At 51.5% G+C, this 25,995-nt stretch overlaps 1 protein-coding gene across 1 annotated transcript; it reads right to left on the bottom strand.

Annotated features, from left to right (window-relative positions):
• Positions 1–190: 190 nt before the first annotated feature.
• On the bottom strand, positions 191–25,775 carry LOC117888860 (trypsin-like). The gene is made up of 5 exons (XM_034792641.1): positions 25,736–25,775; positions 23,638–23,797; positions 2,037–2,290; positions 1,026–1,162; positions 191–355 (listed from the first exon to the last, which is right to left on the bottom strand). The coding sequence occupies exons 1-5, from the start codon at positions 25,773–25,775 to the stop codon at positions 203–205; spliced, it is 744 nt and encodes a 247-aa protein (XP_034648532.1). The 3' UTR covers positions 191–202.
• Positions 25,776–25,995: the final 220 nt, after the last annotated feature.

Genomic DNA, 25,995 nt, shown 5'->3' on the forward strand with positions numbered 1-25,995 from the left:
ATTCTGAATCAACAGAAATTCCATTTCTCTGGCCAGCTCCACCCAAGAGCTAGATGCACTCAGGGGACTGAGGGGCCGCCAGCCCCATCACCATGGCAGCGCTGCATCCGCTGTTGCCCCGGAAACCCAGGGCTCTGAGGACAGAAGAAGATGCGGAGGCATGGGTGTGTCTCTCATGTTTTATTGGGGTTCCCGGGGCGACTCACCCGCCCCGTACAGTTTGCTGGATCCAGCTGATGTATTTGCTGACCTTGGTGTAAACACCCGGTTTGTTTGGTTGGGCGCACTCCTCCAACCCCCACGACACGATGCCTTGGAGGGTCCCGCCGCATACCAGGGGACCTCCGGAGTCACCCTGTGGAGATAGAACCATGTGTCACCAGCCGTGTACCCCTCCCCGATGTGCCCATGGGGGACAGGGGGGCAATGGCTCAGTGGGGAGGAAGGAGGCAAGCATGCGTTTGGAGAGGGGAGCGGCAAATATGCAAATCAACTGCTGAAATAATTTGCATAAAGCATCACATGGAACGGAACTGGGCGGAACCCAGGTTGGCCCCGCCCCGGTGTCAACTGCAGTGCAGAAGCCCCACCTGTAGTGTCAGCTCCAGTGCTGAAACCTTGCCCCTAATATTCCCGGCTGCCCCCGCTTTGTAGCCCTCTGCTCGCATCTACATTCAGCCTCCTTCCTTGTTGCTCGGCCTCCTTGAAGGCCCAGCAGTGGCAGGTTCGATCCCTGATGCCCCACGCATGGGGAATTTTCTACAACACCCATCCCCACATGCTGCCACGACACGGGGAGGGGCTGAGAAGGGGTCGGCGTAGACCCCACACTACCCATTCTCTGCCAGCTACAGTCCCTGATCCTCTTTCCGCCACTCGAGGTCAAACGTAGAGCTCGCTGGGAATTTTTTGACAAAGCAATTTTCCATTGAAAAATGGCGATTCGTCAGCACTGAATTTTTTCACGGAACAGGACACCCATTTCCCAGGCATCTACCCAACGTAGCCGCAACAATGCCCCAGACCTGGCAAGAATCAATGCCTCCTTGTCGCACACCAGCACACAGCATGTTGTCCGTGACCAAGCTGGAATACTCTCTTCGACATTCTGCCATTGACACAATCCTGAGTTCAGCACACTGCAGCAAGGCTGGGAATGACGCTGCTGGATGCAAGAGAAATAGAACAATCAACGCTAAATGGCTCTGAATTCTCATTTGCACCACCCGGGCAACGAAAAGGGAAAATCAACGCAGGCGGGGAATTGCTCAATAAACGGGTTTTGCACCGAAACGTGCCGGTTTGTTGAACAGGGGAGTTTTCGGCCACTCTCCCGACTCGACCCTTTTTTGGATAACAGAGTTTCAAAAGTATCCGAGGGGTAGCCGTGTTAGTCTGGATCTGTAAAAAGTGACAGAGTCCTGTGGCACCTTATAAACTCACAGACGTATTGGAGCATGCGCTTTCGTGGGTGAATGCCCACTTCGTTAGATGAGTGTCAGCGTTCATCCGATGAAGTGGGTATTCACCCACGAAAGCTCATGCTCCTATACGTCTGTTAGTCTCTAAGGTGCCACAGGACTCTGTTGCTTTTTACAGAGTTTCGAAATTGTCGAGAGTTTTGCAACATTTTCAAACTGGAAAATGTTGAGGGGGAGGGGGCGTGAGTTGAAACAACTTTTTATTTTGAAATGTTAGGAAAAAAAAAGAGGGAAAGTTTGAAAGCGAAAGGAAACGTTCCGAAGTGATCGAAACAAAAGGTTATGATGAACCCCGAATTGAAAATTTTAAATAACAAAAATATAATTTTTCCTCCTGGGTCAGGATGAGAAATTTTCCCAATATCTGGAATACCCCCTCTGCCCTTCTCAGGTCCCACCCCATCCCAGATGAAGGAGACATGTGTCTGACTCAATGTCCCCCTCCAGTGGTGGCTGAGCGGGCTGCAGCCGTGGCTAATGCAGCTGGCTCATCAGCTCATGTGTTAAGAGCCCAGAGGTCCCAGGTTCATTGCTGTATCATGTGGGCCAACGTACGCTGGGGGGAGGTGGTGGTGCCCCATCCAGACACCTGGCAGACGCTCCCCGGCGGGGCGGCGCTGCTGGCCAGTGCGATGGGGTGCACGTTGTTATTCAGCTGCACGGGGGTGATGAGTTTGATGAGCATGATGTCGTTGTCCTTGGTGGTGGGGTTGTAGTTGGGGTGGGGAATGAGTTTCGCTGCCACCCGACGCTGCTCGGAGTCATCCATCTGCCGCAGGTTGTACTCGCCCAGCCGTATGTTGGTGGTGCTGAAAGCAAATGCAAATAGCAGCTTGTCTGGGGAAACTGACTGCAAAACAGCTGAGAGATCAGGCTGCCGGACCCCGACCGAGATCAGGGCCCCGTCATGCTGGGCGCTGCCCCAACCCCAGCCGAGATCAGAGCCCTGTCGTGCCGGGCGCTGCCCAGACCCCGACCAAGATCGGGCCCCGTCGTGCCGGGTGCTGCAAAGACCCCGACCGAGATCGGGCCCCGTCGTGCCGGGTGCTGCCCAGACCCCGACCGAGATCGGGCCCCGTCTTGCCGGGGGCTGCACAGACCCCGACCGAGATCAGGGCCCCGTCGTGCCGGGCGCTGCACAGACCCTGACCGAGATCAGGGTCCCGTTGTGCCGGGCGCTGCACAGACCCCGACCGAGATCAGGCCCTGTTGTGCCGGGCGCTGCATAGACCCCGAGCGAGATCGGGCCCTATCGTGCTGGGCGCTGCACAGACCCCGACGGAGATCAGGCCCTGTTGTGCCGGGTGCTGCACAGACCCCGAGTGAGATCGGGCCCTGTCGTGCCGGGCGCTGTACAGACCCCAACTGAGATCAGGGCCCCGCCATGCCGGGCGCTGCACAGACACCCAGAGGAAGTGATGGTCCCTGCCCCGAAGCACTTACAATCTAAGTAGACAAAAGTTCCTTCCCATTTTACATACTGCGCATTCATCTAATCATTGCCTCACCTCCTGACGGGTGGGAGGGGAAACTGAGGCAAAGAGCAGGGAAACGTCCTTGCTCAAGGTCACACAGCTAAGGCAGGAACACAACTAAGTCCCAGTCGTGTGCTCCTTCCATGGGGCACTGCTGCTGCTCCCAGAATCTGCAGGCCACCACATCCCTCAGTCAGTGCCTCAGTTTCCCCTTCTGAACAGTGGGGATAACAGCTCTGCCTCGCCTCACAGTTACAAATAAACACCTTAAAGATTGTGAGGTGCTCAGATTGGATGCTAATGGGGGTCATGCAGGTACCTAAGGCAGAATTCACGTGGATAGTTCCTCTAGACCAGGGATCTCAAACTCAATTTACCCTAGGGCCAGTGTCAGTTCTCAAATCTTCCCAGCGGGCCAATAATGTCACTGAAGATGGTGTGCAGAAAAAAAATTATATTGTATTTTTTATTTCGTATTTCTTAGCAATAATAAAACTGTCATACAACTTCATACAATTCTTCGCCTGCCTGAGTGTTTTTAGTGTTTGCCAGACACCTGGCAACGCTTCAGTTCTGTCAGTTTGTTGATGTTTGGCCTCAGTGACTGAGCAGTTTGAAACCTTCAGGATAGCAGCAAGGTGTGCACAGATAGTTGTGTTCAGTATTTTGACTTGTTTATATTTATTGTGGGAAAAAAGTGATGCGGCCTCCATGGCTGACTCTGCCCAGCAACTAATGATGCTGCCTCGAAGGCTGACTCTGCCTGGTGACTAGTGATGGTATCTTTGTCCATCTCCCCCAGCCAATGGGAGCTGTGGGGGGCGGTGCCTGCAGCAGACATTGCCGGCAGCGTGTCTGCATGCGTCTTTCCTCCGCGGGCCGCAGTGGGGAGGTTCTCGGGCCGCAGATGGCCCGCGGGCCGGGACTTTGAGACCTCTGCTCTAGAAACTGTGCCAGTTAAACAAGGATGCCCCTTAGCCAGGGTAGTATTAAAATAATCACGATTCAGATCCTGGAAAATCAGGAGATTTTGCTTAAAAATCATGAGGTTTTTTTAAAAAAAGAAATGTTTTGTTCCTTCGGGATTCTGACTCTTTCTGGGTGGGGGGTGCCTCACTTTCAGGGCCGGCTCCAGGCACCAGCCTGTTGGGGTCCACTAGGCATAGCTACCAGGTAACTCGGGAGAGTGGAAGGCCACAAGTGCCGATGAAGCTCTTTTGCTCTGGGCCTATCTGAACCCCCAAACTCCATCTTGGGAACTCTCACCTACTTCTATGCTAACTGCTTACATGCTCTGAAGTAGGCTGAAGCAGAAATGTAATGTCAGCTTTTTAGCAGATGGCTGCAGTTTCACTCACACTAGCAGAAATAATAGAGATAAGAAGCGGGGTAGTTAGTTTGCAGGCGTCTAACTCAAGGTCGCAAAGACTGAGAAAGTTTTCTCACAAGCTTATGTAGAGCTTATTGTAACAGTTGTCTGGAAGGGAGGGGTAAGGGGGAACAGCCAGATAAAGAGATGTATGCAAACAGTTTGAAGTATAAAAGGTAAAAGTTGTTTGTATTTGTGGCACTGGATTTGAGACATGCTAGTCTCCTAGTGCCATTTCAGAGCTCTGAAATAAACTTGGCTTGCTTTCTCCCCTCGGTGTCTTTATTGGTGCCAAGCACACCGGGCGACGGACCATTGTTGTCCCCTCGAGCCCCCAGGGCAGGCAACAGTTTTGGCGTCCCTGGGTGGGCTCGAGGCTGAAATTTAGCCTTGCCCGGATCCCTCCTGGTGGCCGACGGATTACAGCAACGACCGACGCCCAGCGCGCACCGGTGACTTCATTGGGGGCCTCGGCGGAGACGTGGTTTGCTCGACCCCGGAGGGCACAACGGTGCAACGCACACAGACAGTGGAGAAGCAGCTGCGGGCGACGGTGAGGAACCGGTCCCGTTGATAGGGCGACGGTGACGGTGCAGAACCGGACCCTTGGATAAGGTAGGAACAGTCCAGTGGGGACTTGTCTGTTGTGACCTGGGGACGCCCAGAGTCTGCCTGTTGTGACCTGGGGACGCCCAGAGTCTCCCTTGGTATGGGGCAGGGACAGAGTACAGCCGGCAGGGTACAGTGTACACCTTTAGAATGCATTCTGGTGAACTGGAAGGTGTTTGGATCTGATCAGTTGATTAAAAGTAAATTGAAAAGGTTCTGTACAGTTGATTGGCCTCAGTACCAGCTAGAGTGCCAAGAAAGGTGGCCACCGGAAGGATCACTTAATTACAACACGATCCTTCAATTGCTTTTGTTTTGTCAGAGAACAGGTAAATGGAATGAACATCTCTATGCGTATACGTTTATGGTGTTAAGAAATAGGACTGATATTTTGCTCAAGTGCCATTTGACTCCGACAGGCTCGGTAGTAACGGCTGCTAAACCCCAGAACCCTCCCACTGTTGTAATGCCAGAATCGGTGTCCCCTTCGGCTCCTCCACCCCCACAGGCTTCAGAGAGTACCCCCCCCGTGGGATTGTATCCGTTGATTACCGAGAGTGTGGTAGCTCGTCCGGGAACTCAGGAACGGCCAGCTCAGATAGTATCTGTCTACTCGCATGTACCTTTTGACCCTGTACATCTAGCTGCTTTTAAGGCAGAGGCAGGAGAATTCTCAACGAATCCAAGCAAGTTCATTTCTATCTTTGAAGGGTGTCTAGCTAGCCATAAGCCTGACTGGGATGATTGTAATATACTTATGAGAACCCTGTTGTCTGAAGTGGAGCGGAATCAGGTCATAGCCAAAGCCAGGGAGGAGGCACAGAAAAGGCATGATGAGGATAGAGAAGGCAAGCCCTTGCCGGATGTCGCTGTTCCCCTAGTGGACCCCCGGTGGAATCCGAATGAGGAGGGGGATCTGAGGCTGCTTAACTCCTATAAGGAACTGCTTATGCATGGTCTCCGACATTCAGCTGTCAGGCATAACAATTGGGCTAAGCCTTATGAACTAATCCAGGACTCGAAAGAAAGTCCAGGGGTTTTCCTACAGCGTATTCGGGATACCATCAGGCAAACTACTAGTGCAAACCCAGATGATCAGGCAACTGAGGCAATCATAAAGGGTATCTTCACCAGCCGTGCGGCCCCTGATATTAAAAGGAAATTGCAGAAAAAGGAGGATTTAATGGGAATGTCTATGGCTCAGATTTTGGAGATTGCAAACAGGGCTTATAGCCTTAGAGAGGGAGAGAAGGAAAAAAGGCAAGTGAAAATGATGGTAGCGACGGTGCAGGCCGGCAGCAACGAAAGGCCACAGAAAGGTGGAAGGGGTCGGGGAATGAGAAGCCGTGGATGTGGACGCCCTGGCCCCCAGGGCAGGCGCCTGGGTCGTAACCAGTGTGCCATATGCCGAAAGGAGGGACACTGGAAAAATGAATGCCCTGAAAGGGAAGGTACCCCTATGATGGCAGCGGAGAATCGAGATTAGGGGTGTCAGGGGAGACGGACCATCCTACCCCCGGAACCCCGAGTAAATGTGCGGGTGGGAGATGCAGATATAGACTTTTTAATAGACTCTGGAGCAGCAAGGACCGCTGTAAACAAACCCCTACAGTTGCCAGTGGCAGGCTCCCTCACTGTGGTGGGTGCCACAGGGAAAGGAACCAAGTGCCCAGTATATGCCCCAGCGGAATGTGCCTTGGGAAACAGAACTGTATCACACAAGCTGGTTTACCTCCCTGATTGTCCAACACCACTACTAGGACGGGACCTGCTTTGTCGCTTAGGTGCCACCCTGCATTTCACTCAAGATGATATAACCCTTACTTTACCCCCTGAGAATGCTTGGATAATGACCCTTGCAGTTGAACCCTCAGCTATGCAAGCCCCAGAGTGGAGTGAGCGGGAAAAGCAGGTTTTTCCTCTAGTCTGGGCATCAGGGGTCCCAGGGAAAGCAAACCGTCAAACCCCTGTGCATATTCAGCTCCTCCCAGGAAAAAGCCCAGTGCGGATCATAGAATCATAGAATCATAGAATATCAGAGTTGGAAGGGACCTCAAGAGGTCATCTAGTCCAACCCCCTGCTCAAAGCAGGACCAATTCCCAGCTAAATCATCCCAGCCAGGGCTTTGTCAAGCAGGGCCTTAAAAACCTCCAAGGAAGGAGACTCCACCACCTCCCTAGGTAACGCATTCCAGTGTTTCACCACCCTCCTAGTGAAATAGTTTTTCCTGATATCCAACCTGGACCTCCCCCACTGCAACTTGAGACCATTGCTCCTTGTTCTGTCATCTGCCACCACTGAGAACAGCCGAGCTCCATCCTCTTTGGAACCCCCCTTCAGGTAGTTGAAGGCTGCTATCAAATCCCCCCTCATTCTTCTCTTCTGGAGACTAAACAATCCCAGTTCTCTCAGCCTCTCCTCATAAGTCATGTGCTCCAGACCCCTAATCATTTTGTTGCCCTCCGCTGGACTCTTTCCAATTTTTCCACATCCTTCTTGTAGTGTGGGGCCCAAAACTGGACACAGTATTCCAGATGAGGCCTCACCAATGTCGAATAAAGGGGAACGATCACGTTCCTCGATCTGCTGGCAATGCCCCTACTTATACAGCCCAAAATGCCGTTAGCCTTCTTGGCAACAAGAGCACACTGTTGACTCATATCCAGCTTCTCGTCCACTGTGACCCCTAGGTCCTTTTCAGCAGAACTGCTACCTAGCCATTCGGTCCCTAGTCTGTAGCAGTGCATGGGATTCTTCCGTCCTAAGTGCAGGACTCTGCACTTGTCCTTGTTGAACCTCATCAGGTTTTTTTCTGCCCAATCCTCTAATTTGTCTAGGTCCCTCTGTATCCGATCCCTACCCTCTAGTGTATCTACCACGCCTCCTAGTTTAGTGTCATCTGCAAACTTGCTGAGAGTGCAGTCCACACCATCCTCCAGATCATTAATAAAGATATTAAACAAAACCGGCCCCAGGACCGACCCTTGGGGCACTCCACTTGAAACCGGCTGCCAACTAGACATGGAGCCATTGATCACTACCCGTTGAGCCCGACGATCTAGCCAGCTTTCTATCCACCTTACAGTCCATTCATCCAGCCCATACTTCTTTAACTTGGTGGCAAGAATACTGTGGGAGACCGTATCAAAAGCTTTGCTAAAGTCAAGAAATAACACATCCACTGCTTTCCCCTCATCCACAGAGCCAGTTATCTCATCATAGAAGGCAATTAGGTTAGTCAGGCACGACTTCCCCTTCGTGAATCCATGCTGACTGTTCCTGATCACTTTCCTCTCCTCTAAATGTTTCATAATTGATTCCTTGAGGACCTGCTCCATAATTTTTCCAGGGACTGAGGTGAGGCTGACTGGCCTGTAGTTCCCCGGATCCTCCTTCTTCCCTTTTTTAAAGATGGGCACTACATTAGCCTTTTTCCAGTCATCTGGGACCTCCCCCGATCGCCATGAGTTTTCAAAAATAATGGCTAATGGCTTTGCAATCTCACCCGCCAACTCTTTTAGCACCCTCGGATGCAGCGCATCCGGCCCCATGGACTTGTGCACGTCCAGTTTTTCTAAATAGTCCCGAACCACTTCTTTCTCCACAGAAGAAGTAGTTGCAATGCAATGCAACCCAACTACACCTCTTGTGATACACTGTGGCCGTGTGATATTAACACTTGTCAGCTCACCCTATGCTAGAGGAGACACTGTAGTGCATCATGGGAGATATAATCCGACCAGGAAATCCAGCCTATAGAGGAGAATACAAGTGGAGAGGTGTGAGACACTCAGACTACATCTCCCATAAGGCACTGCGGCGACTTTCCATATCGAAATATTTCAGATCTTAGATTTTTTGTTAAAAAGCCCTCAAGATTTCCTGTGGAAAATGTGCACAAAGATGATTTTCCCCCCTCCGTTTTCACTGGAGGGGAAAAAAAAAATCATTTCCTCACCAGCCCCAGCTGTACACACCTCTCCAGAGGGAGGGGAAGGGCGGATGAGCCCGGCTCCCTTTGCAAGGTCTCCTAATCCTCTGTCTTTCCATGTAGGACGCTTTTAAGCAGAGACGCCAGCAACTGGTTGCGGCTGGGTGGTGATTGCAACCAGAGGCAGGTCACAAAGCCGCCGAGTGAGATTTATCATCCCAAGCAATCTGGTGACTAAGGCCTACTCTGCCTGAGAAAAGCTCCCAACGTAAATAATTACTGACCTGATTTGAGGGAGGGTTAAACCAGTTTCAGTGTGTCCACATTGTGGGGAGCAGGGTGTCCCGCCAGTTCATCTACACCAGTGGTGCCCACGTCCCCGTGACCAGTAACTGATGTCCATGCCCCCTGGGCCGGGAGCAGAGTCATGGCCAGGCCGGGGGCTGTGGCCGGGAGCAGAGCCGCTGTGATAAATGAATGGGGGGGACACCCAGCCAGCCAGTAGCTATAAAATCCCTCTTAGTAGCTGTTCGCTAATTGCTCTACCTGTAAAGGGTTAAAAAGTCTCACTGCTATGCAGAGGTAAAAGGAAGTGAGTGGGCACCTGGCCAAAAGAGCCAATGAGAAGGCTCGAACTCCTCTTTTGTCTGTCTGTTGTTGTTCTCCTGGGAAGAGGCGGACAGAGCTATGCTGTAAGACGCTTGGGGCCACGTATGAAAAATCCTCGATATCATACCTAGAAACTACTCATTTGAAACCCCAGATATGTAAGTAGATCAGGAAATGTCTAGGGAGACGTGATTAGGTTTAACGCTTTTGATTTCTTTATGGCTTGTGGACTCCTCTGTGCTAAACCCAGGTGCTTTTGTTTTGCTTGTAACCTTTAAGCGGGACCTCGAGACACTCTATTGCTATTCTTGGTGCTTAATCCTTGTAGTTACTCTTTTAAAATCTAGCAAATGCCTGAGTTTCCAAATGTATTTTCTTCCTCTTTTTTTTTAAATAAAATTTACCTTTTTTAAGAACAGGATTGGATTTCTGTGTTTTAAGAGGTTGTGCACATGTTTTTTAGTTAGCTGGTGGAAATAGCTGATTTCCTTTTTTTTGTTTGTCTATCTCAGCTCTTCCCCAGTGGGGGTGTGTGTGTGTGTGTGTGTGTGAAAGGGCTTGAGGGCACCCCACAGAAAGGAATTCCCAAGTGTGCCTTCCTGGGCTCTCCAAGGTGTTGTGCACTTGGGTGGTGGCAGCATTTACCAATCCAGGGTCAAAGAAAAGCTGAAACCTTGGGAGTTTAATACAAGCCTGGAGTGGCCGTATTAATTTTTAGAATCCTTGCGGGCCCCACTTCTGCACTCGAAGTGCCAGAGTGAGGAATTAGCCTTGACAGCCACGGTAGGGTTGCCAACTTTCTATTTGCAGAAAACCGAACACCCTTGCCCCGCCCCCTGTCCCACCCCTTCTTCAAGGCCCCACCGCCCGCTCACTCCCCCCCGTCACTTGCTTTCCCCATCCTCGCTCACTTGTGTATTTTCACCGGGCTGGGGCAGGGGGTTGGGGTGCAGGAGGGGGTGAGGGTTCTGGCTGCGGGTGTGGGCTCTGGGGTGGGGCGGGAGATGAGGGGTTCGGAGTGTGGGATGGGGCTCCGGGCTGGGGCAGGGAGTTGGGGTGTGGGAGGGAGTGAGGGCTCCGGCTCCAACTGGGGGTGCGGGTTCTGAGGTGGGGCCAGAAATGAGGGGCTCAGAGTGTGGGAGGAGGCTCTGTGCTGGTGCAGTGGATTGAGGTGTGGCAGGGGCCGAGGCCTCCGGCTGGGGGTGCAGCCAGGGATGCGCGGTTTGGGATTCAGGAAGGGACTCCTATCTGAGGCCGAGGGGTTCAGAGTGCAGGAGGGGGCTCATGGGTGGGGCAGGGAGTTTGAGTGCAGGAGGGTGTGTGGGGTGAGGGCTCTAGGGTGGGGCCAGCGATGAGGGGCTTGGGGTGCAGAAGGGGCTCCGGGCTGGGGGGTGGGGCCGAGGGGTTCGGAGTGTGGGAGGGGGCTCATGGGTGGGGCAGGGAGTTTGAGTGCAGGAGGGGGTGTGGGGTGAGGGCTCTAGGGTGGGGCCAGCGATGAGGGGCTTGTGGTGCAGAAGGGGCTCCGGGCTGGGGGGTGGGGCTGAGGGGTTCGGAGTGTGGGAGGGGGCTCAGGAGTGGGGCAGGGGGTTCTGAGCTGGGGTGGGGGGTTGGGGCGCAGGAAGGAATTTGAGGTGCAGGCAGGTGGTGCTCACCTCAGGCGGCTCCTGGAAGTGGCTGATACATCCCTCTGGCTCCAAGGCAGAGGTGAGGCCAGGGAGGTGCCATGCGCTGCTCCCCAAGCGCTCACTCCGCAGCTATCATTGGCTGGGAACCATGGCCAATGGGAGCTGCGGAGGCGGTGTCTGTGGGTGGGGGCAGTGCACAGAGCCCCCTGGCCACCCCTGCGCTTAGGAGCTGGAGGGATATGCTGGCCACTTCCGAGAGCCGCCTGAGGTCAGCGCTGCCCAGAGCCCATGCCCCAACCCCTTCCCGTGCCCCAGCCTGCCTGGGGCCAACCGGACTTTTAACAGTCTGGTCAGCGACGCTGCCTGGAGCCGCCAGTAGGGTGACCAGACGTCCCGATAAAATCGGGACCGTCCCGATATTTCTTCCCAATCTTCGGTCGGGACACAAATTGTCCTGATATCCGCCGGCAGCGTTTTTCTTTTTTTTGCTCCGCTGGCAGGGACTGACTTGCCGCTTTTTTTTTCTCCACCGGCGGGCACCCCCCCGCATGTGTCCCGATATTTGCTTTCCCTCATCTGGTCACCCTAGCCGCCTGGGTCCCTTTTCGACTGGGCGTTCCGGTCAAAAAACGGATACCTGGCAACCCTAAGCCATGGCCAGGTGCAGGGGCCAAGAGTGGTGGCCAGGGGGCTGGTGGCTGAGAGCAGGGGCTGGGAGTGGGGGCCGGTGGCCAAGCAGAAGCTCAGAGTGGGGGCCAAGCTGCAGCCAGGAGCCGGGGCCAAGGGCTGCAGCTGGTAACAGGGCGACAGCCAGGGCCGTGGGCTCAGAATCGAGCCGGGGCCACAGCTCAGAGGGGGCTGGGGCCATGGGGGCTGGCACGGGCCTCGCTGTGCCCCCCTGGACGTTCCTCCACGCCCCATCCCACAGTTTGGGGACCACTGCTCTAGACGGACCTAACAACAGTTGAGTTAAAGTAAGGGCAGTTTTTCCAGAAGAGGCAAGACTCTAAACTTTAACCTCCCTGGCAAATCCGCGTGGGCCTCTGCTGTATCTTGCTGCAGTGCATCTTATCTATAATCAAATAAATTAAAGCCAGCTCAGATCTGCTCCAGGACATCTGGCAAAGGGGAATTCCTCAAATGCAATCCGCCTAGGCTTGGAAGGATACGATTTTTATTAATCAGTGGTGATTGCACCGCACACACACAAACCGTGGGGCAAATACTTCAATGGATGATGATCAAAATATAGTGAAAGGCAAAGTAAGAAAAGTGCGTCTCGAGCCTTTTGAATTTGCTTTGTCCGGCTTGACATGCGATGCTGGCAATTTGTGTTTTAACGGCTACACAGCGTTAACTTTTTGACTCCCCACATCGACTGCCATTAAATAATCGTTTGGTCCCTTCCCGTTGTCTGCCCCCCCCCGCAATGACGAAAATTTCAATAACTAAGAACAGGGGGGAAAAGACGCTGGAAACGTATCGTTTTGCACAACTGTGAAAATGTAAAATTAAAAAAAAAACTTACAAAGAAGTATCAATATTGCCCTTCAAAATTATCAAAAAAGAAAAGCCAAATTCTGCCAAGCCCAAAGATGCAGGAGAGTAGGCTGGCTGGACCCTGGATCTGATATGAGTTGAAGGCTGGGAGATACCTGGTGGGGTGGTCCCCTGTGTCTGAAATGGGGTGAGGAGATGGGGGACGCTGGGCTAACAAACGAACAACAAAACACCGCCCACAATATATGTATTTGGATGTTATCATTTTCCTTACCTTATTCTCACGCGGCACAAGCTGGAAGACAGGGGTGTGGATTGGCAAGCGCTCCAACGTGTCTCAGGTTACGCCACTGACATATTAAATCTTTGAACTGGCAGAACAAAAATCAGCCAGGATGGTTGAAAACCGGCCAGGAGCCAACCCTAGAAGTAGGGGGAGGGAATACGCTAGGCTAGACAGACCATGCGTCTAAGCTAGATTCATAGAGGCCTAGATTCCAAGGCCGGAATGGTCCATTGTGATCATCTAGTCTGACCCCCTGCAGAGCTCAGGCCAGAGACCTGCCCCAAAACTAATTCCCAAAGTGGATCTTTTAGAAAAACAGCCAGTGTTGATTTAAAATCTTTCAGTGATTGAGAACCCACCATGACCCTGGGTAAATTGTTCCCATGGTTAATTACGCCATCTTTTCTGCCTGAATTTGTCTAGCTTCAGCTTCCAGCAGCTGGGTGGTGTTAAACCCAACTTTGCGAGATTGATGAGCCCATTAGCCAATATTTGTTCCTCGTGTAAGTGCTTATAGACGGGGATCACGTCACCCATGACCATTCTCTTTGTTAAGCTTTGTTAAAGGCAGATGAAATTCAATGTTGATAAATGCAAAGTAATGCACATTGGAAAACATAATCCCAACCACACATGTACAATGGTGGGATCTAAATTAGCTGTTACCACTCAAGAGAGAGATCTTGGAGTCATTGTGATAGTTCTCTGAAAACATCTGCTCAATGTGCAGCAGCAATCAAAAAAGCAAACAGAATTAAGAAAGGGATAGATTAGAAGACAGAAAATCTCATACTGCCTCTATATAAATCCATGGTACGCCCACACATTGAATACTGCGTGCAGGTGTGATCGCCCCATCTCAAAAAAGATATATTGGAATTGGAAAAGGTTCAGAAAAGGGCAACAAAAATGATTAGGAGAATGGAACAGCTTCCGTATGAGGAGAGATTAATAAGACTGGGACTTTTCAGCTTGGAAAAGAGATGATTAAGGGGGGTATGATAGATGTCTATAAGATCATGACTGTTGTGGAGAAAGTAGATAAGGAAGTGTTATTTACTCCTTCTCATAACACAAGAACTAGGGGTCATCTAATGAAATTAATAGGCAGCAGTTTAAAACAATCAAAAGGAAATACTTCACACAACGCACAGTCAACCTGTGGAACTTCTTGCCAGCGGATGTTGTGAAGGCCAGGACTATAACAGGGTTCAAAAAAGAACTTGATCAGTTCCTGGAGGATAGGTCCATCAATAGGTCACTTTAGCTGGGATGGGCAGGGATGGTGACCCTAGACTTTGTTTGCCAGAAGCTGGGAATGGGCAACAGGGGGTGGATCACTTGATGATTCCCTGTTCTGTTCATTCCCTCTGGGGCACCTGACATTGGCCACTGTCGGCAGACAGGATACTGGGCCGGATGGACCTTTGGTCTGACCCAGTGTGGCCGTTCTTATGTTGTAATAGACGGAGCTCCTGGAGTCTCTCACTCTAAGGCAGATTTTCTAACCTTTAATCATTCTCATGGCTCTTCTCTGAACCTTCTCCATTTTATGAGCTCATGGATCTGTTCTGGGGTGGGGGACACCCACTTAGATGAGCCTCTGTATCTGATCTGGGGTGAGGGACACTGGGTTAGACAGACCCATGGGTCTGACCTGACGTGGGAGGGGAGACTGGGCAAGATGGATCCATGGGTCTGATTCAGGGGGGCAGGGAAGGGTGGTGGATAAAAATGGCAAAACTTCACTGCCTCAGTGCCTCACGGGAACTGCAGTTTAGTCGCGTCATGCAGGGCCGGTGCAAGGAAGTTTCGTTCCCTAGGCAAAACTTCCACCTTGCGCCCCTCAGCCCTGTGGCAACCCCGCCGCCGCGCAGAAGTTCCCCTCCCCCCGGAGCCGTGCGGCAGCTCCCCACCCCAGCTCACCTCTGCTTCACCTCCTCCCCGAGCACGCCACCCCTGCTTGAATTCTTCTCTCCTCCCAGGCTTGCGGCACCAAACAGCTGATTGGCACTGCAAGCCTGGGAGGCGGGAGAAGTGGAGTTGCAACCGTGCGCTCGGGGAGGGGGCGTAGGAACGCTGTAAAAAAAAATTGGGGGGCACCGCTTTTTGGCGCCCCCAAATCTTGGCGCCCTAGGCAACCGCCTAGTTTGCCTAAATGGTAGCACTGGCCCTGGCGTCATGCCACTGTTTGCCTTTATGGGCTAGGCTCCCCCTCTGGACTACATCTCCCATGCTGCACTACAGCAACTCACAAGTCACAGTGCATCATGAGAGATGTAGTATTTTTCAAGCACTGAAAACAGAAGGCACTTAACTCCCAATCCCCTTGCCCCCACCCATTCCATCCAGCACAAGGATTGGTGATTAAATAGATCACATTGACACTGAAGTGACCCAATTAGATGGATAAAGGACAAGGGGCGTTTGCCGATCTGATTGTGCTGGGCGCTGCACAGAACCCAACCGAGATGAGGACATCACCACACGAGTTATACCCACAGTTATACTCTGCAGCCACAAGGGCTAGAAATTTACCTTTGTTTTAATGAAAACTATGAACCTGCAGAATCTGTAGATGTCGTGTCGGCTGCCGGCCAAACATAGTCCAGAGGCCACGTCTGACCTTCCTGCACCACATCTGGCTTTCCTTCCCCTGGGGCTCATGCTTCAAGATCTAAGTTTCCCATTACAAACAGCTTCCCTGCTGACAGTGATAATCTCATGATTTTTTCTGCCAATCTCAGAATTTTTGAATCACGCCTGTCGGTTTTTTTTATGCCAAACTCAGTTTTGGATGCCTATCTCAGGACTTTTTTTCTGCCAGTCTCGTGATTTTTTTTAATCACCGTTTCATAATTTTAACCCCAGTTCATTATAATCTCATGATGTTTTCCTGACAGTTCAGTAATTTTTAAAGCAATCTCCTGATGTTATGCCAATTTCATGATTTTTAAATCAGTCTTGTGGTTTTCTGATGCCAATCTCATTTCTTGGCATACAAAGCCAGTCTCAGGGCTTTTTATGCCAACCTGGTGCTTTTTCTCAGGGCTTTGAGGTGACGACACTGCTGGCTTTGCAGTGAAGTAGACATCTGAAAGCAAGGGACAATCTTTTCCCTGCCTGCATTTGTGCCATACCAGCCCTCTGGATTTCCAGCCCTTCCTGCCTGAGGCTACAGAGATACACCTACACAGGGCGGTTCTGTCTGCGTCTCACGCCCCCGCGCAGCATCACCTTTGTGCAATTCAGGCGAGTGAAGGCGGTTTTGAAATCGTCAGCTGTGTGGGTAATGGCAGATCCAGGCGTTGAGCCACGGAGCAGAGATTTGCTGGGGAAGGAAGAGAGATGCTGGGGGCATGGCCCCATTGACTCCACTGGAACTACGGCTGATTGACCCCTGCTGGGGATCTTGCCTCATTGTGTTAATGGGGAAATGTCAGGTGGACATCGTCCTTGGAGGCTACTGTGCTAACTTAATGGTATTTAAAAGAGCCCCGAGTCCAGGGAGCTGAGACCAAGGGAATTAGACAGCGGGGCAGACAGCAAATTAGACAAAGATTTGCAATTGATAGAACTACAACCGAAAATACACGCAAAGGCCATTGGTACACTGGGCTGCATACTTATTGCAGATTGTTCGTGTTATTAGTGATTACAGGTGCCCCATTACGCCAGGCGCTGCACAAAGACACACCGAGACGCTGCACGGCTCTGTTCCGCTCCGGGCAGCACGTCCGGGGCGAGGCGCTAAGCCTCAGCTCCCTAAAGATATTTCAGTGCTTAAATCCCGCCCAGCGAGGCACCGAGGCCGAGAGACATGGGGCGTTCCAGCCAAGAGGCCGGGAAACGATCTAGAAGGCAGAGGAACTGATTTCGGAGGGAAAGGCAAAGGCTGGGCTGGGCTGCGGTAGTTAGGGTGCATCTATGCCACGACAAAAGACCCATGGCATTGCTGGCCCGGGGCTCGGGCCGTGGGGCTACAAAATTGCAGCGTAGAGGCATGGGCACAGGCTCCGAGACCCCAAGAAAGGGAGGGTCTCAGAACCCGGATCTGAACATCCACACTGCAGTTCTTAGCCCCACAGAGCAAATCAGCTGAGACTCGGTGCTGAGGGTTTTGTATCGTCTGTTTCGACAGGTATAAATTCCTGGGCATCCTTCGGAAATCCTGCCTCGTTAGCTGGGAGGACTATTCTCCCTGATAGGGAAACTGAGGCTAAGTGACTTGCCCAAAGTCATCTAGGAAGTATGTAGCAGAGCAAGGCCTCGAATGCAGCTCTCCCCAAGTCTAGGCCAGGGGCCTAACCACAGGGCCACCCTTCCACTCCACTCTCCAAGCTCCAGTCTGGCAAAGTGCTGTCCATAAGATTCTAGACTCACCCTTTGGCTAGCTGCCCAGTCTTGTGATAGGTGCTGGGATTGCTACATTCCTGGCTCCTTCAGTCATGTCAGGACAAGGTAACCTTAGCTTTTGTTGGGGAAAACAGCAGCTGCTCCCTGCTCTCCTGTGACTAGAACCCAGGAGTCCTGACTCCAGTCCCTCCCATTCTAACCACTAGACCCAGCTCCCCTCCCAGAGCCAGGGATAGAAGCCAGGAGACCCAGCTTCCAGTCATCTAACCACTAGGCCCTACTCTCCTCCCAGAGCTGGGGATAGAACCCAGGAATCCTGACTTCCAGCACCTGCCCCACCGTAAGCACTGTACAGGGTTACCAGTGGTACTATACATAACCCCCCCCCATCCATTTAATTTGTCATTCATTATTAGGCTTGGAAGGAGTTGATTTTTATTGCTAAATGTCAGTAAACATCGATTTCACCGCACACACACAAACCGATGAAAAAACATTTCCACTGACAATAATCGAAATGGACAGTGGGGCAAAGTGAAAAAAGATGCTGCTTGAGAACTAACTAGAGTTTGATTTCAGGATCTTTACTCTGTAGGTTTCGACATGGGATGCTGACAATTTGTGTTTTAACTTTTTGAATTTCCAGTTCTAGTGTCATTAAATAATTATTGTCTTAAGCCCCTGCTGTCTGATTCCCCCCAGAATTGTGAAAATGTAAGTCGATTTAAATAGAAAAAAATGCTTAATTTTGTGAAATGTTGTAAATCGAAATCTAGATGAATTTTAAAACAAAATAAAATTGACCAAAAATAAGTATCAATGTTATCCATCAAAATTATAAAAAAAAATAAGAATGGAATTCTCCCAAGGCTACGAATAGTGCAAATGCCGGCCTGAAGTTGCACTGGTTGAATTAACAAAGACAACTTGGGGGCAAGGATAGCTCAGTGGTTTGAGCATTGCCCTACTAAACCCAGGGTTGTAAATTCAATCCTTGAGAGGGCCATTTAGGGATCGGGGCAAAAATCTGTTTGGGGATTAGTCCTGCTTTGAACAGGGGGTTGGACTAGATGACCTCTTCAGGTCCCTTCCAACCTTGATCTTATATGAATTAAATCACCCCCAACAATAGTTTAACTGGTGCAAACTTCTAATGCAGCACAGCTGAAACTGGCTAAATAAGGTGTACATTTTTAACAGTGAAGGTAATTAACCACTGGGACAACTTACCATGGGTCACGGTGGATTCTCCATCACTGCTAACTTTTAAATCAAGAGCGGATGTGTTTCTAGGAATTATTTTGGGGCAGTTCTCTGGCCTGCGTGACACAGGAGGGCAGACCAGATGATCCCTTCTGGGCTTGGAGTCTATGAATTAATTCCTCAAAAGGTTCACTTTAGTTTGGTGATTTACCAACGCAAAAGAGCTCCTGGTTGTGGGATACACATAGGACAGGCCTAATTCACTGGACGCACAATGCTAACTTTGCCTAGAATAAAAGAAGTATCACAAAGACAAAATTTTCTGGACAAATATTTTTTGGACCGTGAATAATTGATTTGCTGAAAAATGGAGTTTGGGTTGCCCTTAAATTATTTGTGACTTGAACACAAATTCAATGAATAGATTTGGCCCAAGCCTTTTTTTGGGGGGAGGGGGACTTAGGTGCCATTCCCAACATGGAGAGAAAGGCATAAAGGGGACGTTGCATATGTAATATGTTTGTTTGATGTGACTCCTTTCTAGAGCTGAGCAAATCATTTGCAACACATCATTTTTCTGACACACATGGGCAGCGCGTTGCGTAGGCTGGGCAAGGCTGGGCCCCCCCAAACAGCCCTGCGTGGCCCCACCCATGCTCCGCCCCGAGACTCCCCCCCCCCACTTGCTGCTCTCCCCTTAGCCCAGCCCAGGCAGTGCTCCTTTTCTGGGAAGAGTCCGGGCGCTGGGGCTAGGGCAGCCGGCCTGTAACTGGGACTCGGGGTGGCTGAAGCAGCCCAGCGCTGGGGTCCCCCTGGGTGACTACCTGCCCTGTGCTAGGGCAGGGCTGGGGGCCATGCTGCTTACCTGGCACTCCAGGGCTGGGGGCTGCGTGCTGCCCACCTGCCTGGCACTCTGGGGCTGGAGGCGTTTGGGCGGCCTGGGGCTAGGGGAGGGGGAAGGAGGGGCTCTGGACTTTGGCGGGTGGGCCTCGGGCAGCAGGGCTGGACTGGGCCGAGGGCTAGGCTCCCCAAGCCTGTGCTTCACCCCCAGGGGCGGCTCTAGGCACCAGCAAAGCAAGCCCGTGCTTGGGGCAGCCCATTTGCAGGGGAGGCAGGGATCCAGCCTGGGAGCTGAGAACCAACAGGGGGCCCTGGGAGCTGTAGTTCCTTGGTTAGCTCCCTGCCTATAGAGCCAGCCCTGGAGCAGGGAAAGAACTACATTTCCCAGCATTCCCTTGGTCACTACCAACAGGAAAGAGGGGGAGGGAGTGCGGGAGCTGAGACCTCATGCTGCAGCCTGCTGTGAATGGAGAGCTGCACTGGGAGTAGGGGGGACCATATTTTAACATTCAAAAAACAGGACACTCCACAGGGAGGGAGGGTAGCCCTACTCTGCCCCCATCCCCTCCCTCCGACTGCCCCCCACAGAAACCCCAACCCATCCAACCCCCCCTGCTCCCTGTCCCCTGATCACCCCCTCCCGGGACCCCTGCCCCAACTGCCCCCCAGGACCCCACCCCCTATCTAAGCGCTGCTGCTCCTTGTCCCCAACTGCCCCCTTCTGAGACCGCCCCAACTTTCCCCCCAGGACCCATCCCCTACCTGTCCCCTGACAAACCCCCGGGACTCCCATGCCTATCCAACCACTGCCTGTCCCCTGACTGCTCCCCCAAACCCCTGACCCATCTAACCCCCCCTTCTCCCTGCCCCAGACTGCCCCCCCCGAACCTCTGCCCCATCCAACCCCCCAGTCCCCTTAACATGCCAGTCAGACCAGCGTGTCTGGCTCCGCGCAGCGCCAGACACACTGCTGCATACATGCTGCCGTGCTCCCCCGCGGAGCCACAGCCACCTTCCGCCCCACAGGCACCTGTCTTCCAGATTTGAACACCTCAAAATTCAGGAGTGCTCAAGCTCAGTTTGGGTGGCTGTTACTTTGTTTCTCCCAAATCAAATATACTGATCCACTGTAACTTGCTGTAGAAAAAGTAGGATAAAATTGAGCAAGAAATGCTTCCTAGGGGTTATTAGGACTGGAATTGCTATTTTCAACAGCCATTGCCTTTTGTTTGTTTGTTTGTTTGTTTAAAAGGAAGACAGTGATATCGCATTGGCAAATTCCCCATAGAAAGAAAGAGTGGAACAAAAGAATAATAAAGGCACCTCAACTTTTCCTCATTTATGTAGGACAGTCTTATAATATGCATCCAGATATCCTCCAATCACACAAGCTGAAAATTGTTCCACTTTACTGCAGTTCTGTAACCATATGGGAACCAATCCTGTCTGTGTTCTGTGCACACCTAAAATTCCTGCTGAATGACCCGCCCTGGGAGCGAGTTACCAGTGACCCAGGGCTGGGGCAGAAGGAGGGTGCAGGTGGGGAAGGGGGGGAGAGAGCCCAGGGCTGGGGTGGCAGGAGGTGTGTGTGGGGGTCAATGGTGGGGGGGAATAAGGGAGCCCAGAGCTGGGGTGGCAGGGGGTGTGGATGCGTGGGTGGGGAGAGACCAGGGCTGGGGCAGCAGGGGGGTGCGGCGAGGAGCCCAGGGCTGGGACGGGGGGCAGCCAAAATTTTTTTTGCTTGGGGCGGCAAAAAACCTAGAGCCGGCCCTGTTCACCCACAGCCCACGCTGACATATTGCATCTGTCTTTCCCCTTGAACCAAGTACAAAACACTGCAAGTATACACAAGCTTCTCCACAAGGAGAAATTCTCCCAGTCGTCAACCCGAAGCATTCGAAAATCACGAGTCAGGCCCCAAAATCATTAGAAGAGCTGGGCAAAGAATGGATTTTTCATTCACTGGCAATTCTGAAAAATCCCCCCCCCCCCAAATTATTTCGGGTTGAACCGAAAATGAATTTTTTCAAAATTTTCAGAGAATCCAAAAGCTGAAAAAATTATCACAGGCCAAACATAATGTTTCATTGTCCTGAAACTAAATATTTCATTTCAATCCTTTTGTGACATATTTAATTTAAAAAAATAAAATCCTGCAGGAAATTTCTAAACAAAAAAGTCCTTTCGAATTGAAAAATGAAAACGTGTCATTTCAAAAATGTCAGAATGCAATATTTTGATTTTTTTTCTGAATTTTTGTATTTTAGGATTTCCACCCCTGAAGCAATTAGGTGAAATCAACATGAATTAATGAAATCTGCATTTTTAGCTGAAAAATATCTGCATTGTTCACCAAAATTAAAAAAAAAGGTTTTAGTCAAAAGAATTGCCCAAGTCTAGTCAAAAGATTGGCTTAAAAATCGTCAGTTATTTTGAAATAAAAGGTTTAAGGGTTTGTTTGTTTGTGTTCTGTTTTTGGAGCAATTTGGATTCCTTTTGCTCTGCACTCATGAAGACTAGAAACTTTTGAAAAATGAAAACTGGGATTCTCTTGACTCCACCAATGGAAGCCTTAGAAAAAAAGATCAAATATTGTGAGACTCGGTATAAAACCTCTTCTTTTTCCTGAACAGTTCATGACACGCACTCCCAATGTATGCATTATTGATTGGTTACAATAGGACATGTGATTTAACTCTCATTCCATCAGAAGCGGATACCGCATGGCCGATTGTTTCTAGTCATAATGATGCAAACTGTGAATTCTGGCTGATAACTTCAAAGCCATTTAATGCATTGCGTTGCCCAATTCCCAGTCAAATAAATGTGAACCGGGCATCAAAACCCAGTGACTGGCTTTCAAATCCCAGCCTAACTCCAGATCTTCATTATAGTGTTTCGCAAAGGGCTTAAATGTTGGGGAAATCAGGGTTGCTAATATGCTAGAAATGACATTTATCGTGACTGGAGCTAGCCAATATTTTTCAGCCAGAACTTTTTTTCAGGTGAAAAATCCAGATTCGGCAACACTGACTATTTTATGAATTTGTGTTGGTTTCCAAATTGTTAATTTAAAACCCAAAATATGAAAAAAACAAAATGTTTTGTGTCAACAGTTGGAAAGTTTGATTATTTTGGTTCAAAATTTCCCTTCATTTGATTTTGAAAAAACATTAAAAAACGCTCAATGACAAAATTAAATCTTCCCTTTCAGGTCAAACAAAACGTTCCATCCCGCCCGAAACAAAAAAAGTGTTGTTATACTTTTCGATTTGTTGTACATTGTGAAAAATGTCAACCCCAAACCATTTCCCCCCGATTTTTCAGCATTGCCAGTGGACCGAAAAATTGATTCTTCGCACAGCATCGAAATGGATATCAAAGGGAGACATTTCCCTTCTGCTTCCAAAACTGCCAATCCCACACATTCCAAAGTCATGAGTCCAGCCCCCCAAAATCATGAGATTGGCTTAAAAATCAGGAAATTACTTGTAATTTTTTAAAACTACAGACCAAATACAGCAAGGAGTGCAGATTTTTACTATCTGTTTAAATTTACCACCTGGTTTCAGACTCTTTAGATTTCTCAAATTTTCCAGCTTTTCTCCCCAACCATGAAGGTGGAAACTTACTTTTCGTGTTATAATGGAAGCCGAGATACTCTTATAGTCACTGGACTCCAGGGGCTAGGACTTGGAGAAAAGCGCCACTAACTACTGGGGGACTAGTGGTAAAATAGCAACACTGGGCCAGATCCCCCACCTGGTGTCAATTGGTTGTAACCCCATTGGAGCAAATTTATGCCATCTGAGGATCTAGGTCACATTTCCAAGTACCCTATACAGATCAGGGTCCCATTGTGCTGGGCATTGCACAGACACACAGCCAGGGACTGTCCCTGCCCCAGGTGGGATCAGGGCCCCATCGTGCTGGGCACTGCCCAGACACAGCCAGAGAGGCCCTGCCTGGAAGCTCTTACACTCTACAAAACCAAGGCCCCAACAGAGAGCAGGAGAAGGAGGCGAAACATGTTTTGAATCTCCCACCTCCCACATCCAGCACAGCGAGCTAGGGTCCTTATACAGCTCCCAGCACCATAGCGTCTAGGCCTCTTTCCCCTCACCAGCCCACTTGAAGCAGGGCAGGGCTGTTATCCCCATTGTCCAGATGGGGGAAACTGAGGCACAAGCCGGCTCAGTGCGCCGCCCAAGGGAAGTCAGCGTCGAGCAGGGAATGGAAGCTGGGTGTCCTGAGCGCTCGGCTCCTGCTCTAACCGACGGGCCCCCCTCCCTGCATCCCCCTCCCTGTGTCCTTCCTCCCTGCGTCCCCCCTCCCGGCCCTGGGCTCCTTACCGCGCGGTGTCGCAGTGGGCAGCTGTCAGCACCCAGCCGGGGTTGATCAACACCCCCCCGCAGCGCACGGTGTTGGGGGAGCCCATCAGGGCCACCTGGTAGGCCTGCTGGTGCCGGCCACAGGACTGTCCCCCGATGATCCGCTCGTCCTCAGCAGCCACTAAAGTGTGTGTGTGTGTGGGGGAAATGTCAGTGTCCGAGCTAGGGTTGCCAACTGTCTAATTGCACCAACCCAAACACCCTTGCCCCGCCCCTGTCCCACCCCTTCCCCAAGGCCCCGCCCCTGCCCTGCCCTTCCTCCCAGGCCCCGCCTCCACTCATTCCAGCCCCCCTCCCTCTGTTGCTCACTCTGCCCCACCCCCACTCACTTTCACCGGGCTGGGGCAGGGGATTGGGGTGCGGTAGGGGGTGCGGGCTCTGGGTTGAGGAATGGGGCTGAGGGGTTCGCAGAGTGGGAGGGGGCTCTGGGCTGCTCCTGAGGCAGGGGATTGGGGTGTGGGAGGGAGTTTGAGTGCAGGAGGGGGATCAGGGCTGGGGCAGGGGGTTGGGCTGCAGGAAGCGATGAGGGATGCAGACTCTGGCCAAATGGTGCTTACTATGGGAGGCTCCCGATAGGCTCCCTGTGACATGTCCGGCAGCGTCTCCTAGGCTCAGGGGCAGCCAGGCGGTTCTGCACGCTGCTCCTGCCTGCAGGCACCGCCCCCGCAGCTCCCATTGGCTGCGATTCCCTCTTCCAGGCCAATGGGAGCTGCGGAGTCGGCGCTCGGGGCGAGTGCAGCACATGGAGACCCCCTGTCTGCGCCTTCTCCTAGGAGCCACCCCTGAGCTGGGCAGTGGCCCCTGGGTCTGGCCGGGACCTGGAATGCAGGGGGACAGGGCAGAGGGATGGGGGGAGCTGGGATCATGGGGGGTCTGTGGGGGAGTGCAGGGGTTTAGGGACTGGGGGACACTCACCCCTTGTTTGAAGATGTACAACAGACATGTACGGACCATATTAAATGGTTGGTGGAGGCTCCTGCTCATGGCACCATAGGCTCGAGGGCAGGGGGTGTGGGGAGTACGTGGGGTGGGGTGGGGGAGTACGTGGCGTGGGGAGCACAGGTGTGGGGCAGGGGAGTACATTGGGGGTGCACAAACATTCTTCCTGAGGCATTAACTGTCCTTGCCCAGCCATCCCCTCATGTCTGACCCCACCATGTCCCCTCACGAGAGCCAGCCCCTGAGCTCTCCCTCCAAGCTCTGCTCTGCTACTGCTAGGGTCACCCAATGGGAGCTCGGCAATGCTGGGGCTTCCTACCTCGCCTCACAGGCACACAGACACCCTGGCATACACATACACACTCATGCACACATCCAGTAACACATGCACGGTAACACACACATGCACATACAGTAACGCACACACATAAACAGTGACACACATATGCACACACTCAGCAACACACACATATACAGTAATGGACAAACACATGCATGCACAGACACAGTAACACATGATATAAAGTAACACGCATACAGAGTAATGCACATACATATACAGTAACACACACACAGTAACACACATGCAGTAACACGCAGTAATGCACACATACATACAGTAACACACACAATAACACACACATATACAGTAATGGACAAACACAGTAACACATATACAGAGTTACACACACTGTAACACATGCGCACACAGTAACAAACATACAACATATACAGTAATACATACGCACAAACCCAGTAACACACACATGCATCTGCACATGCCCCCCCACACTCATGTGTACACTTTTAACATGTACACACACACACATATACACAGCCCTGTGGCTACACACACAGACACAGAAACACTCATGCACACACATATACAATTACTTTACTCATGTATACACACATGTGCACACATAGAGACACACACACATATCCCTGCACATGCTGACACACACTCATACACAGACATTTACACACTTGCCTGTGTCATATACAGACATACACGCACACAGACACTCGCACAGTCACACACACTTACATCCACACCCCCAAATGCACAGTTGCCCCCCGCAGGTGCACAGACACACACTCACCCCCAGACCCCTTTCACCTGAAGCCAGCAACAGCATCGCCGTGGCCAGCAGGACCATGTCTCGGGCGGGCGGGCGGCTCGGCGGCCTGGCCTCCTGGCTGCACAGGGCTGGGCGGCGGGGCGCAGATGGTTTATTAGCAGGGAAATTCATCACCCTTAAATCCCCGCCGGCCCCGCCTTTCCTTGGCACCCGGCCAGGAAGAGATGAAGCTTGTTTGGCGGGGAACACGCCCTCCCGGTGGATGCCTTGCCCGAGAGGCAGAGCAGAAACTGCCCTC

Source organism: Trachemys scripta, chromosome 16 (assembly GCF_013100865.1).
Source record: "Trachemys scripta elegans isolate TJP31775 chromosome 16, CAS_Tse_1.0, whole genome shotgun sequence".
NCBI lineage: Eukaryota > Metazoa > Chordata > Testudines > Emydidae > Trachemys > Trachemys scripta.